This window comes from Heterodontus francisci, chromosome 33 (genome assembly GCF_036365525.1).
Source record: "Heterodontus francisci isolate sHetFra1 chromosome 33, sHetFra1.hap1, whole genome shotgun sequence".
In the NCBI taxonomy this organism is placed as follows: domain Eukaryota; kingdom Metazoa; phylum Chordata; class Chondrichthyes; order Heterodontiformes; family Heterodontidae; genus Heterodontus; species Heterodontus francisci.
In genome coordinates, this window is record NC_090403.1 from 39,535,527 (window position 1) to 39,551,544 (window position 16,018).

Here is a 16,018-nt window from a genome sequence, read left to right on the forward strand (position 1 = left end):
TAATTGAGTTAATTTCCCAGCTGCCATGGTGGGAATTGAACACATGTCTCCAGGTCATTAGCCCAAGCCTCTGGATTACTCCTCCAGTAATATAAGCAGTATGCTACTGTACCCCTGATTTCTATTTGTTAAAGTTGAAACAGGAGGGAGTGGGATCAGATTGCTCAATCCCGATATTTTAATCCCCCCCCCCCACCACAGCCACCCGTTTGGGAGTGGTGGTCTCGGCCATGATTCTGAAAGAGAAAAGTAATGTTTCTGGATCCTTGTCTTTTGTAGGCGCTGAAGGTTCTGAGGACATCTGAATTCATGCCTTATGTGGTATTTATTGAGGCTCCAGATTTGGACACACTCCGGGCAATGCACAGGGCAGCTATTGATGCAGGGGTTACAACAAAACAATTAACTGTAAGTTGAATTTGTGTCAATTTATCTATTTCCAGCCAACATCATCATATCTCAATTTGATGACAATCTTTCAATTTTGTTTAGTACAATAAAGGGTAAGTGCAACTTTAAAGTGATTAATATACATAAAGGAATTTGATTTACTCTGTAAGCCATCAGATATAGTAGAGATTTATGTCCCTTTCACAGATTAGATTTGAATCTTGAAATATAAAGGTGAGGAAGTACACAGTTGTAGGGGGAGAAAGCTGACAGTTCATTTTTACTGTATAGGTTGTGCAAATTTCAGTGTCCTTTCAAACTGTGTCAGTTTATAGATCTACCATAGAAAACAGACTGCTCCGTGACAAGTTGTGCTGATGATGAAGGAGCACTTTGTTCTTTAGGCGTGCATATATAGCATGTCAGATTAATGGTGCATACTTCCTAAACAAACAATGTAGTTGTGTGTATATCTTACGTTAATGATGTAAAGCTGCTGTGTGGTCTGAATGTGATATACGCCATGTATCGAGAATGTCAGCTTTTATATGAGGTCTGCTCTCAAGCCTGGAAACGACATGTGCCATAGCAGCGCATGAATCCTTAACAAGTTGATATAAATTTTCTCTGTGTCTTTTTAAGTGGGAGCATTAACCTATTGATTTGAGACATCAAACATCTGTACACAGTTACTGAACTGTGTAATTTCGACAGTTTTAGTCCTTTTTGAGCATTTGGATAGATTACACGATGGAACATGGAATATTTTGTGATGCAAAGCACATATGTATTCCACAGCATAACAAATAAGTTCCATTCTTTTATATTTCTTTCAAGGACACTGATCTGAAGAAAACAGTGGATGAGAGCTCCCGCATCCAGCGAGCATACAGCCACTACTTTGATCACACCATTATGAATGATAACCTTGACAAGGCCTTCCAAAAACTTCGGGCTGCAATGGAGAAACTCTGCACAGAGCCCCAGTGGGTGCCAGTGAGCTGGGTCTACTGACACTTTCCAAAGGGTAGAGGAATATGGTTTACACAGAGCACCATTAACTTTATAGAAAAAGTCCTTTAGAATTTAAGAGACCTCCATTTGGACTAGTCATAATTGGGGTAACAGCTCATGGTGACAACAGTTATATTATGTTAATCAGCAATGAGGATTAACTAAAAAGGTTTTTAAAGGAAAGGAGAATGCTGTCTGGCTACCATTAATTTTATTTTATAGTACAGGGATCAGGCAAATTTAAGATTCTTGGGCAATGGTGTCCAAAGGTTAATGGCAAATTCTGCTGAATACTACAAGTCCATTGATTATCAAATAATTTCACGAGGAAACCAAGATTTCACTTATTTTATTCGTTGCTGGATTTCACGAGGAAAATAAATTATTCCATATAAAGGAAAATAATAATGGGCACTGTTGGAATTCAAAGCAGTCATTTCTTGTTTAAGTTTCTGTTCCTATTTAAATTCTTATAAAGGATCTCACAATGATAAAAGTGATACAGTTTGAATTCAAAGCTTATCAGGATTCTAACCTGAAACTATTGCCATTACTTTCCAAAGCATCAGTTACGGTACATCAAAATTTGGTTCCATTGTACAGATTTGCATTTACCATAGACTACTTTATACTGAAATCTTGGTTTTCATGCAGTAGCTATACGCAAGATATAATTTAAAACCTTGTGTAAGATTCACATATGAAAGCTTTAACACAACTATATGAATTTCATTTTTCTGCTCTTTCAGAAGACAGAAAACCGTTTATTATAAATGTTAATGTCTGAATTAAATGAAGGAGAAGGAATTTCGTACATTAACGTGCTTATGTGCTAATACTGCATAACATGCTTTCCTCCCAGATTTTGCCATGTTTGTGACTCCTATAAGTTGTTAATTGAGTTGGACGATACTGTATCACTTTGTACTAGCATTGGGAAGTTACTTTCCACAACTCTTATTCTATAGGACTTTTTCAGTCAGACTTGAACTAACATTTGCTAATAACAAGGGTCATCTATGTATGGGACAGTATCTCTTTTTATTGGCTCACTTGGACTATATTTTAAATACTGGAGAAAAGTTTTAATTGGCCCTTCTTTGGACACAGAGCTATGTTTCAGTTCATTGCTAAAGCATACAGGTTTTTGGTACCACTCCCAGTCCCATCTGTCTTAGACAGATCTTATGTTTTTTTAACATTTAATATTATTTGGATATGATTCATGCCATGTGGCTATGCTTATAATAAAATAGCCAATTTTCTATTGCCTTTTCGAATCTCAGTTTCAGAGCAGTAGTGATGTGGATTCATGCCCTTGAGATGTGAGCTGAATTGGTTTGAGTTCATCAACTTTAACTGGGACCTATTGGCAGCCATTGTAGAGTTTTATTTCTTGCGATTGGCTGAAATCACAAGCCAGGTCCTCAAAGTGGAAGATTAGACGTTTACCAAACTTCGCCCATCTGCTTCCCATTAAAATAAAACTAAAGCGAAATTGGGATATATAATTTACCATAGAGAACACCCAGGGCAAAATATCTTCTTTGCTGGTGCATGGACAAACTGAATTTTGCCCTCATAAATATTCCACGCATTTTTAAAAATACCCATTTCAGATGAACATTGAGTATTAATGGAATATTTGTATTGTAATATCACCACAATCTTGTTTAATACTTTTATTAACATACTGTAGAGATGTGCAGTTTTTTTCACTGAAACCATCTATAGAAATTCTTCCGTTTATTTACATCATTCCTCTACTTCATATATACCCGTCAGTAATCAGTAAACAAATTCATGTATAAAATCCCTCCAGTCAATAATTTTACTGAAAAAGTAAATGTGACTACAACCCAGAAAATCTTATTTGTATTTATGTTTTGTCCACTAAAATTAACAAAAATAATTTCCCCTTGGGAATCGATGCTTAACCTAATGTACATGATGAATTGCAGAGAGTATTGCTCATATTTAAATATCTTGACATTCTTTGTAGATTTTGTTATATAATGTATTTCCAGTGCTAGCCAATTGTAAAAAGATATTGCTTCTAGTGATTGAAAATCAGACCCATCCTCTATAGTTGCTCAATTAATATATTGAAGATCATTTTTTAAGAATAAATCCCTGGGATGAGGGTCCTTTTAAAATGTTGTTTTTTATTGTATTTTTAACTTTGTAACAAATTTAAAAAAAAATCTCTATATATGTAACGTGAAGGAATTATCAATGTAAAAAGAGATTCAAGTATAGATTTAATTTGAAAGAAACAGATGAAATAGTATACAATTGCTGTTAAGTGTGCAATTACTGTAGGCTGCGTTTAGCAAAAACCAATATGTGTATAATTTTGCGAAACCAATGTTTTCTTTGGAACTTCACCGAATCACATTTTGCTGAATGAAGGCTAATCCCTGCAGATCAATAGAATTGTAAAAATTTGTGATCGTTCTTGAGCAGTAACTTATCCTTCAGCAGTTTTAATTTATAGTTCAGGAGGGCACCAAGAAAAGTCATGACCTGTAAGGTCCCTTTTAGGAGGAGGTTGACTCAAGTCATACTTGAAGTGATGATTTTGGTTTTGCCTTTTGACCGGTTCAGCCTTGGAACAAAGGATTACTTTTTAACTTACTTAACTACATACATTCCAAACCCATCATTTTATCAGGATTCTCCACCGGCCAAATGGACTGCAATGGTGTCTTTGAATTTTGTGCTTCTCAAAAGTGAACAGGAAAAAAAAAATGTCCTGTCATCTCCAGAACTATTAAGCCTGGATGCAAGAGGTTTGGCATGAACGTAAACATGAGATTTCCTTTGTACACTATTTGATGCAAAATTTTAAATGCATTCTTTATAAACATCTTTGTAGTTCCACTGTAATTGGTGCACATAGAAAGTCTTCCGCCATAACCTGTGCATTATAAAAATGGAGCAAAAGCATTTTTTTAAACCCTTCCACTGTTTGTAGGAGTTGGGTCGTGTTTAAAATTACAGTTTTTTGAGGGAGGGAAATTTGTTTAGTTCATCTTATCAACTTCAATGGCTAAAACTAAGATTTGCAGTGCTCATGTATCTAAATATGCTCGCGAATTACTTTGGGTACTGATCACCCCTCTCCAAGCTGTCTCTTCTCCTGACTCTGACCACATGTCCTTCATCACACAGTTACCCCTTTCCACACCACCACCACCCCCGCCCTTAGCCCAGCCTCTGGCGCCCATGACTGCTGTCGCTTAGGTCCCACTCCCTGGAGTTCCTGCCTTAAACCCTTCTTCCTTTCCACCTGTTTCTCCTCTTTTAAGAACCTCCTTATAGCCCAACTGTTTGATAAAACATCGGGTTACCCCTCCTCCTATTTCCTTCTTTAGCTCAGCATTCATTTACTCACACCTCCTTGAAGTGCATTTGGATCTTTTTCTCTGTAAAAGGCACTATATAAATTCAAGTTGTTGATGATATAGGATAGTTGTTTAGGATATAGAGAAAATGTCATTTATAATTTTCTAATATCATGCAATCATTTTGAAGGATCTTTAATGTGTAGTTGTACGCACATGTCCCTTTTCAAGTTGCCCACAATTTTCTATGCTTAGAAATTAAATACAAGTGATTACATTTCCATTTGAAATTTTTAACCTATTGATTTTATCGTCAAGATTTGAAAATGTTTGTGTTTACAAATCCCTGGATTTATCTTTAGTGCATGACAGAACTAATATAACAAGACCATCCTTCAATTTGGAAACAGTGGTAAGAACAGAAAAGTTAATTCATTAGATATGATTATATTTTGTCAGTGGCACCATGTATGCTTTTAGAATATCAAGTCAGTCCCTGACCTCTGCATCATCATAAAACTCAATCTCTTCATCAGGGGTACTGTAGCAATCATCATCAATTGTATTATCGTTTATAATGATAAGCAACTCCAGGATAAGACACTGTCAAAATCACATTCTTACGTTTTATCTATCCATATCTATCCACTGTGAGGAGTGCTCAACATTGCAATTGCTAATAATCCCCACACCTGACAGACATACTTACTTTCACAGTTTGTAATCCGTACCGTTTTGCTGGCTTTATTCAGCAAATTGTTTTGCTGCCTATGTAGCTTTCACATAAATTCTTTCAGAAGTACAGTTGCATTTTCTTCGATCAACTGTGGTGTTCTGAGTGCAATAAAAGCAACAAAGAATTTTTGATACATTTGAAGTGTGGATCAGTAAATCTATAAAAGTTTTCTGAAGACTGGTGAGATGTAAGGGATGATTCTGGGACCTGGCACTTTTAGCAGGGAACAGTGCTCAGCAAATCCCTGGAGAATCCCAAGATAAACCATCCATGAAAGTGAATGGATGGAATTTCACAGATTGTTCATTTGCAATTTCCCAAATGCACGCCTTGGGAGCGTTTCTGCCTGATGGGAGCAACAGATCCTGGAATCGCTCCTATAGTTATTATCAATCAACCGAGTCCTTTTCGTTTAACTTATCAGTTCACATCTCTTCTACTATTCTGAGAGATTTGTCTGCATATGCAGAAGAGCATCCAATCCGAGTCCCCTTATGGTTTACTTGGTAATGGCAGCATGTAACCGAAGCCTACAGACCACAAGGTCCCAAGTGTGATTCCTGTTCTGTATTGATCTGAGTTGGGGTAATGAAAGGAGCACCAGTATTGGCTTGAGCTGGGCCAAGAATCATTCTCCTGATCATTATTGAATACGCCTGTTGAAAGCTGTGCTGCCGCTGTGGTCAAATTGCATACCAATACTCCCTATTTAAGTTCACAGATGAAGAATGGCCATTTGATTCAGGATCCACAGGCTGGGAAAATACCAGATGCCAGCAAGGAGTCAACATTTTCAGGAGAGGAAAAGGAAGGGAAAAACTGGCAAGAAAGAAAAGCAAGTCCAATCTAGCATGACATTTTAGAATGTCATTTAGGAATATCAGTGATACTGCACTTACTGTTTCAGTTACCGGTTGATAGCTATAGATCCATCCATATATGTAGTTACACAAAGATATATGGCAGAAACAGGTATAACATAGTGTTCACTTGGAAACTCAAGATCCTTGCTCTTTATTATTGTTGTATGGTGTGATCCATATTTGTCAGAGATAATGGAAGCGGGCAGTGGGGAAGAGGTGTTGTGGATCGACTGCCCATTGTAAATCACTCCCAATTTTTTTTCTATTGAAGTCAATGAAATAGGGCCAAAGCAACTCTCTATGACCTGATTTGCTCTAGGTTTTATGACTATGGCCATCTTGCCAGAATCTCTGAAGGGTTTTGTATGTGCCCTTTGAATAAGATCAAAATAAACCTTGCTTCCTTTCACACATCTTTCCTTTACAGGTTCTTGATATCTATCCTTGGAAGTATTGTATCACACCAGGAGGCTTTTGTGTGTTTCATTCATACAATGGTGTCAAGAGAAGGGTTGTAAAGATGTGTCTCATTTCCTGCCTGATTGAATTGATCAATAAATCGATCTAGTGTATTACAGGGGAAATGCCAACAAATCAGTGCAATAATCCATCTGTGGATTCATATTGAAGCTGACAATGAGTGGAAGTAGCAGCTGATGTAGTTTCCTTATAGTGACATTTCTTCATTGGCTTTGCCTTGCCAAAGATTTAGTTGATAACCATACTGCACAGGTTATACTGAGGTGTTGGGATTGATACACATTGAACTGTGTGAGGTTTCAGCTCCAAGCTGTTTTCAGAGTTCACACTTCCAAGAAAAGCAAAGTAATTGGTGTGATCAAGCAGGGTAACAAGAACTTATTGTGGTGTGGAAGTTAATCTTCTAACCAGACTTTGTTGTCTTTTGTGCAGCCACCTTTACTGGAATTTTTGGTGAGATATTGGGCCCAGTTTTAACACTAAGTGGGTGGGCTTTGCATGAGTTAAAATCTTTCCCATCGTCTTAAAATGAAAACATATTGCACTTTAGATCATTTAGAGAAATGATAAGAAAGCTTATTATAAATGTGTTTAAGGCATTTATTTTAGAGGTTAATAACTGTGGATAAATGTGCCGTATTTTGTCTCACTGTCATCACAGGACAGGGATGTGCCAGTTTGATCCCAGGTTTGATTCCTGATTCTTCAGTATATATCACTTCATTCAGGAGAAAATACAGGAGGGAAAAAATGGTAGGAAATCTGGATGCAGGGAGGAATTACTGGCACCAGTTATTCACAATTTACCTGGCTATCAAATTTATAGCTTCAGATGTGGGAATACCCTATAGTAATCTTAAAAATATATAGATATAACATTTGCTAATGTGCCTTACATTATAGCTCTTGCCCCTGTAGTTCAAGAGAGAATAGAAAGAAGGGTAATACATTTTCTTCTCAATTATAACCGCATTTTTAAATGTAGCCCAACTCCTACTTCATACACAGCAAGATTGGTGTTTCAGAGCCTTTTGATTTTGTTTTTCTTGGTTCACAAACTGTTTGCCTTTGAATCCGATTTTATGTCTCCAAATTGAGAAGTTAATGGGGAGTTGTTGCGTGCTATCCATCTTTTTCCATAGTTTTTAATAAGGAGGTTACAAAGTTACACTGTGCCCCATATTGGACTGATCAACCAGCTGAGCAGAAATAAGTACAATTTGTACAATAATGATCTTTAGCAATATTGCTTCCTGGTGACCCTACCATCAACCTCTCTTGGAATATAATCTGGTTCACTCAATTTTGACTGCCCAAAATATTCAATATTTTCACTTCAATTTAAACTTTCAAGCAGCAAAATCGCTTGAGTGAAATTAAAGTCATAAATTAATGACAGGTTGTTTTGGCCAGGGTTCAGAGGTCTATAGCACTAGGTTTGAAAATAGTTTTCTATGATGGGAATTCAGACACTTTGAACAATATGATTTTTAAAATATTTTTACGTAGATTTAGGTTGTGCTTTAAGAGGTATTTCAGAATCTAAAAGCTGGGTTCCATTGATAGCTAATGAGACACCATTTAGAAGTGTGACAGAGCAGCAAGACCCAAATAAGCAGTGTGAGATACGTAACATTGTATGTATTATTCATATGTTTTAAGTATACACATAATTTATTACTGAATGTACCACCTTCCACAGTGAAGATAGAGTACACAGAATGGTGCTGTTACTTTACTGCAGTTATCAACTGCTGCAAAAACTCTCGTAGCTCATTCACACACACAACGTCTGTTATTTGCGAGTCTCTTATACATTCCAAACGATGAGCATCACAAGTGCGTATCCTGTACATCATTAACCTACATTATCTGATATTGGAAACATCTGGATTTAAACTAATACAAAATGAAGTTTGCCATTAACACAAAAAGCTTGATGGGCATTATTTAAGTACAGGACCATTATATTTTTCCTCCTGTTGAATGCAACATTAAAACAAAATAGATGTGGGATTTCTTGACTTCATACTCAGAACTCATTTGCTCTTTATAAATAATGGGCTGGATTCGATGAGCTCACCGCTGCCCCTGCGGGTTGCATGCCAAAGAACCACCATGATCTTAAGCGCGGTGGCTCATTTAAATAGCTGGGGCTGCCTGCCCTCCCAATTACGTGGAGGGGGCGGGTTATCCGTCCCCGGCAATGGTGTCAGCTACCTGTGCACAGGTGCTGACACCATTTTTAAAGGACAGTCAGCCCTGCCAGGATATTAAATTTTTTAAAGAGATACCCCCCCCCCCAAGAATTACATAAAGTTCCAACGTCCCTTTCCCACCCCCTCAATATTACATTAACTAATCGCCCTTCTCCCCCCAAAACACTTACCTTTAACATCTGCCTTCTTCCTCCACCCCCCCGCCGCCCCCCCCAACCAAACTGCATAGGGTTTAAAGTACAACCCTTCCCACCATCCCCTACACTGATGACATTTATTTGACCCCATTTCCCCCACTTCCCCCCCCCCCCCCCCCCGTACTGATAAACTTATCTCCTCCCACCGGTGTCATGCCTCATTTCCCTGGACGGGTTCCTGAAGGCATGGGAGTGCTGGCCACGCGCCAAAGATCACAGCGGGCCCTCAAGATCGCGGGTTAGTATATTTAAATTAATTAATTTTGTGGATTTAAATATTTAAATTGTGGTCCCGTCGCCCAGCAGTGGGCCTTGCCGCCAAGGAGCCTCGCCACTGCTGGGAGGATCGGGTCAGGCCCTGTCGGCGTCGAGGTCTGTGGCAGGCCTAATCCGGAGCCATCTTCAGGCACCACCCTGCCCCCCCCCCCCCCACCCCGCCCCCCCAACTCCCCCCACCCCACCACAGACCACAGCATCAGGGGCTGCTTAAAATCCAGCCCAATGTTTCTCTTCAAAGTATTGAAAATATTGAAGTCAAGCTTCAAATATTTGGGTTGTTTTTCAGTTGGATGTATATTAAAAAATTGTGATCACTTTTTTATTTAACTTTGCCTAAATCTACAGTTTTAAAATGATTTTAAAGTTGAAATTGTATCTGAGAAGTATATTTCTGATTCGTACATTTTTTAAAAAATACACAGCAATTGTATATTACCTTTCAGCTTCCTCTGAAACTTTTTGCCTGCTTCAAACAGTGGACAACTTTCTGTATGATGTGCACATTGAGATTATTTGTATTCTGGTCTAGATTTTACCTTTACAAACAGAAGTAAGTCAAAATATTTTTCTTAGTAGCAAGAAGTTGTAATTTGTCTTATAATGCAGGTGATTTGGTGGATGTTTAGTTAATACTGTGGTTACTTTTTGTATCCATGTCTCAAACAAATTGTGAACAGTATTTTTGGTTGTAGCTTTTTCTAAATGAAGTAAATTGGTCAAACCTTTACATTATACAAACGACAAGGCATATTGTGTGTGAATGTACAGTATTATATACCCTATTAATGGTAAGTTATGTCACTTGCTGTGCTCGCTAAGCAATAGTATGTCTTTTTTCAAAACAAAAGGAAAATCCATGTTGTCTGTAAAGTTACTGTTGTGATTTATCTATAATCAGATTTTTTAAAATATGTTTGGAGTATCTATTGAATGATCACTGTTTAAACTGCAATATAACTGTTATTCCGCAATACTTCTCTGATATTCCCAGGTCTATTCATGTTATATACTGGAGTTGAAACTGGAGTTAATTGGTTTATTAATGAAGTCTACAGAGTTTCACTGTTGTACAGAAGGGCCATCTATTATTCTTATTTTATGAAACATTTGTGTATTTCTAATTTTAAAATAATTAAAAAAACCGCAAGTTATCACCAAAGTTGTCTGTTTTACTTCTCGGTCGTGTAAGCGGACCATTGAGGTTCATTAGTTGGGTATTTGTAGAAGAAATGGTAAAGTGACAACTGGTTGCCTTCCAGTACCCCAGCCATCAGTAATTGAGTGTGGCTGGCTATTTGACCATGGGAGGCATTACAGCTGAATCTGATCCTGTACTCACCTCATGTCCATACACTTAAGAATAAGGGTTACCGATGGCAAACCCTGGCCATTTTTTACTTTACAAACTCAGAAGCAGTGCTGCTAATGGTACTGTATATCACAACCCTGGCTGAGACCAGCAAATTCAATATTATGACTTTAAGGAAGATTTGGCCTGCTTTCTATTCGTGTCGTAGGGAAAAGTGTATACCATCTTTCAGCCATCATTTTCAATGCAGTTCCCAACTGTTCCTATCATTGCCGGAGTAGATAATGATGCTTTTATATGAGGAAAATAGCCTGGATTTTGTTGTGGTAATGACAGTGAAACTGCCGGCACTCACCATTATTACTGCACTGAAACTGACAGCAACCTCTGGCGCTTGGACATGCACAGAAGGATGCAAAATGCAGAAGCTGCAGTCAGTGAACCTAGGCTGCTCCTAAGGCTGCATTGTGGAGGTTCCCACAGACTGCAATCTCCCCTGCAATCATGAATTGACGAGAACTTGCACCCTAATGCCTTTTAGATTTGCTGTAAAAATCCTCTTGATCACCTTGTTGAATGAGGTGTAGCTGTGATTTTAACAATGCACTTATTTCAGAATTACTGTTAAGCATCCTGACAGGCCCTGAAAACCCAATGTTATATTTGTGAAATGTCAAGTTTCTCCACAATGATTAAAAATGCCACATTTTCAAAAACATATTTTTCTTTTTTAGCAAGTCTGTTTATTTTAGTTTCAACCTTAATACATTGATTTCACTATCTGAAAATTTAAATGAAAAGGGAAGGCCTTTAAGTGCTATTAACTTCCTGGTTTGCCGCATATGAATACATCAATTTGATTGGTTGCCTACCTGCTTGTTGACATCACTGTTGCTGCACGCCAAGGCATCTGCTTGACTTGGCGCCAGATTTAAGTTGTCACCGGGAAAGAGGAAAAACCCGTCACAGGGATTTCGAGGTCTATGTGGGCAGCTTTCTTCGAGGTCAGTAGGGAGCGCCGTTGCTTTGCCACTGACCACAAAATCTGGGCCAATGTCTTTCGTCAGTTCCTTGAACAGCATTTAGACCTGTTGCTCAGTCCCCCTGCCCTGATCTGGTGCTCAAACCCCCTACCCCAGCTCCATTATCTGTGCCCCTGCTAATTGCTCGCACAAATTTTGGTGATTCGGAAGTCACAACAAAATGCCTCTCCATCCCCTGCAGTGCTAAAAATGTGAACTGTATACAAGAATGAATTAGAGAAAGAAAGAAAGAAAGAAAGGAGTGTGTATAACCTGCCGGGCACTAATACAACAACCACAACAATGCTCATAAGATTGTTATGAATGAATGGAAATTGGGCAGAGGGTGATTTTAATGGTAGGCCTTTCAAAAAAGACAGAGGTTGTAAAACAATTACGTATAAAATCTATTGGAAGTCATGCCAAGTGAGGCAAAACAAGAGAAGGCCGGTCTTTTTATTGTTCTTTCCAGCAGAATTAGCTTCCGTAGTAAACAAATATCAGTTAAGATGTAGTAAGATAACCGCCAAATATTTTCAATTTTTTGTAAATGTAACCATGGTATTGAAAAGTGAAACAGATCAAGATTTCTTCAAAAGGAACTTGGACAATTAACTCTAAAATAAAAGCAAAATACTGTGGATGCTGGAAATCTGCAATAAAAACAGAAAGTGCTGGAAATACTCAGCAGGTAATACTCCCCTCTCTGGACAAATACTTTGTCTTTTACTACAACTATTAGCACCCCCTTTGCCTTTTGCTCCATGACATCTTTGTCATTTAATCTCTCCCACCCTCTGCCCTATCACAGCCCTTCCCTTTTGTTCTGGTTACCCCCCTCCCCCCCTCCTCCTTTCACTTGCTCAAAATCTATTGCCTTTCTAACCTTTGACCTGTAAAAGGTCACAGACATGAAACATTCTCTCTCCATAGATGCTGCCAGACCTGCTGAGTATTTCCAGCCCTTTTTGTTTTTTAATTTTGGACAATTAACTGTTATGGAAGACTTGAAAACAATAATGGGGAGCATGCTCCATTATATGGATTGGCAAAATTGAATGGTCATCAAGAATACATTTTGCCTTCTATTGCCAATTACCTGTCCCCTGCTTTAAACTTACCCTTCTGACCCTCCATCAAGTATGAGAAATAAAATACAGTGGAAATGTTGTAATCTCCATGACTGGATGGACGATCAGTACCATAGTATTTCTGGAGACTTTGTTATGTTCTCAGGATACCCATGTTCCTGGACCTTCTATCCTCATACTGAGAGGAAATTCTCCATGAGTTTACCTTTCATGACTTTGTTACAGAACAGACAAATATATTCCTTGGACAAATTAAGGGGGAGCGAAAGAATGTGACATATGCTGGTGTTCATGTTCGAAGGGGAGATTACATAAATATCATGCCAAATGTTTAGAAAAGAGTCATAGCTGAAAAGAAATATTTAGACACAAGCAAATACTGTTATGACCAAGGTGGAAGTAATGCATTGTTAATTCAGTCCCACTACTCCACAGGTCATAGCATATCAAATACAATTTCCCACCTACTGGCAAATAGCCAAATTAAACACTTCATGTATTCCCCAGAATAAAGCACACCAAATGAGGTTTCTTTACACAATACCAATATTAACTATTCATTAATAAACTAAATCTGAAACAATAATGGGATAAATCTATATATACGAAAATATTTTATAACTTCCTATTCTTCCTAACCCTCATGCACACAGACATACATTCAAAAAATGGTTAACCTGGGAAAAAGGATGTTTTGAGTTGCAACAATTTCTTATGAATAATAAAATAGTTGATTGTCACAGACTGGTAGGATATTTCTGGATTGGTGAGGTTTCCCCGAGTCGAATAGTTGGATGCCACTCGAAGTCTCTCCAAGTGAGATTGATGAACAGTCTGTGATGGGTAGGCGTTCAAGTCAATTTGTCTGCAGCAGGCATCACACAGATCTTTCGACAAAGGGTGTGGCAACAGGTCTACTTGAATTTTGAAGTATCAGTCTAACAATAGAAGCTTTCTTGAGATTTCAAGATCTCCCAAAATGCAAAAAGCAACAGGAATCACTCCTGAACCAGGGATTCTTGAGAGAGTGGAGGCAATAGTACTCAGGCACATGTGAAATACAAGGCTTCCTCCACAGGGTGTAGCAACTCCTTTTCCTGGGTTTTTTCTCTCTCCAGGCAGACATAGCAACAAGGGTTGACTTGCAATCCCTTCAATGTTCTTTTAACTTCATGAGAAAATTAGAATTTCACTTGATACATGAATTATTTTTCAAGAGAAAGAGATTCTGGGCTGTATTTCTAGCAGTTCTCTCGCAGCAACTGGATTTTCAATTCAAAAGTGAAACTAACTTTTTTTCAACAGTCAAGCCATAAGACAGGCTGGGATTTTACGATAGGCGGTCGGGAGCCGGCCACTGACTGAAAAGTCAGTGGGGAACCCGCTTCCGCCTCGCCTCGAGATCCGACCCGTTTTTTGCGGGTCGCAGGGCTTCAATTGGTGTGAGGCGGGACTTCCACCCGCTTGAGGTAGGAAGGTCCTGCCTAATAGAGCTGCTGGCCAATCAGCGGGCAGGCAGCTCCTATATCCCAGCACCGCGAGCAGCGGCCACTGCTGGGACGACAGCCCAGCTCGAAAAAGAAGTTGTTGGGGAGCCGGGATGGCAGGTAAGTTTTGGTTGCCTCACCGGGGGTAATAGTTTGGACCCCAGTGAGACAAGGGTGTTTGATTGGGGGAAGGGGAGTGTATTGTGTCTTGGGGGTGGTTGGGGTAGTGGAGGCAGCCCTCCATTAGCCACAGGATGCCTGATCGTGAGGGCCGCCCCAAGGATGCTCAAGAGCCGTGTGCGTCTGTCAGGCCATTTTTCGCCCCCATTGCCCTACGTAAAGTCGGCGGCGGAGGTGGGAGCAAGTTGGGATGGTCTCCTGGAGCCTCCTGCTCCATTTAATGGCACCACAACCACACCCGCCTCCCCCCTACCCCCCCCCCCCCCACCGCCACCATCCTGCTCTTTGGGGTGGCGTAAAATTCAGCCCACAGTCATAAATCTTCCTGGTTGCTTGGAAATAGGTCTTGCAGTCTGTACTCTTCAAACACCAAGTTTCAGCATTCAATGTGCACAGAAAATCCCTTTTCCCAGTTTTCAAAAATCCAGAATTCCCAGCTTTCAACAAAAAAGCACTCTTGTGACAATACAGTAACGTTGTCTTTGCAGTGACGAGTAATGGAATGGACTGGCGTAAGAAGATCATTGATCATTCCAAAGGAGATGTTTTCTTTTCAGATGATCCAAAAGAATCCAATGCAGCTCAAGACTTTTCTATCCTTGTTCGTTGTAATCACACTATAATGACAATGGAGACATTTGGTTACTGGGCTGGCTACCTGGCAGGTGGGGAGACAATTTACCTCACTAACTATACTTTGCCTGATTCACCATTTCTAAAAATATTTAAGTACGAGGCGGCTTTCTTACCTCAATGGATTGGAATTCCTGCTGATCTCTCACCTCTTCTGCCCCAGAACACTTCAAAATAAATCCAATTGGCACTATCATCTTCAAAGCTCATTCATTGTATGTCATTTGTGTTTCATTACTTTTTAAATATAAGAAACACCAAATTGAGTTTCTGGAGAGTAACTTGGGTCAGGTTCAGAAAACAAAGTGTCCAGGTACGTCCACTGAAAGTTATATAATATTTTAAAGCATTTGCTGCCCAATGTATTTCCATTTGTCATAGTTCTGTTGTTGAATGAACAGCAGTGAAGGGGTTCATAATATATAGTTCACATTTGACTAGACAGTACAGCAGTGAAATATACCATCGAAATCACAAGTAACAGCATGTAAATTTGGTTTTATTATCTTTATTATTTTCTTTTTGTTCTTTGTCTGTTAAAATGTGAGGTTTCTAAACAGAATTGAGGAAGAAAACCTCTACCAGAAGGATCCATGGCTAAGTAAGGAAGTTAAATTGAAAGAAAAGGCGTACAGTTCTGTGAATATTAGTGGTAGGCCAAAAGTTTGGGAATATATTAGAACCCAACAAAGGATGACTATAAAAAAGAGGGAGAAATTGGAGTATGAGAGAAAGCAAGCAAGAAATATAAAATGAACAGGAAAAGCTTCT

General features: G+C 38.9%; 1 protein-coding gene and 1 pseudogene across 6 annotated transcripts in view; both read left to right on the plus strand.

The window, feature by feature from the left end:
- Nucleotides 1-9,910, plus strand: part of mpp2b (MAGUK p55 scaffold protein 2b) — a 565,073-nt gene extending 555,163 nt beyond the window's left edge. For all 6 annotated transcript variants that reach the window (XM_068013331.1, XM_068013337.1, XM_068013332.1 and 3 more), the window contains 2 exons: nucleotides 280-408; nucleotides 1,228-9,910. In XM_068013331.1, the coding sequence (XP_067869432.1) occupies nucleotides 280-408; nucleotides 1,228-1,404 (306 nt within the window). In that variant the 3' untranslated portion in view covers nucleotides 1,405-9,910. The remainder of the gene's footprint in view (nucleotides 1-279; nucleotides 409-1,227) is intronic.
- A 1,208-nt stretch (nucleotides 9,911-11,118) lies between these two features.
- Nucleotides 11,119-15,425, plus strand: LOC137347991 (galactoside alpha-(1,2)-fucosyltransferase 2-like; annotated as a pseudogene).
- The last annotated feature ends 593 nt before the right edge of the window (nucleotides 15,426-16,018 follow it).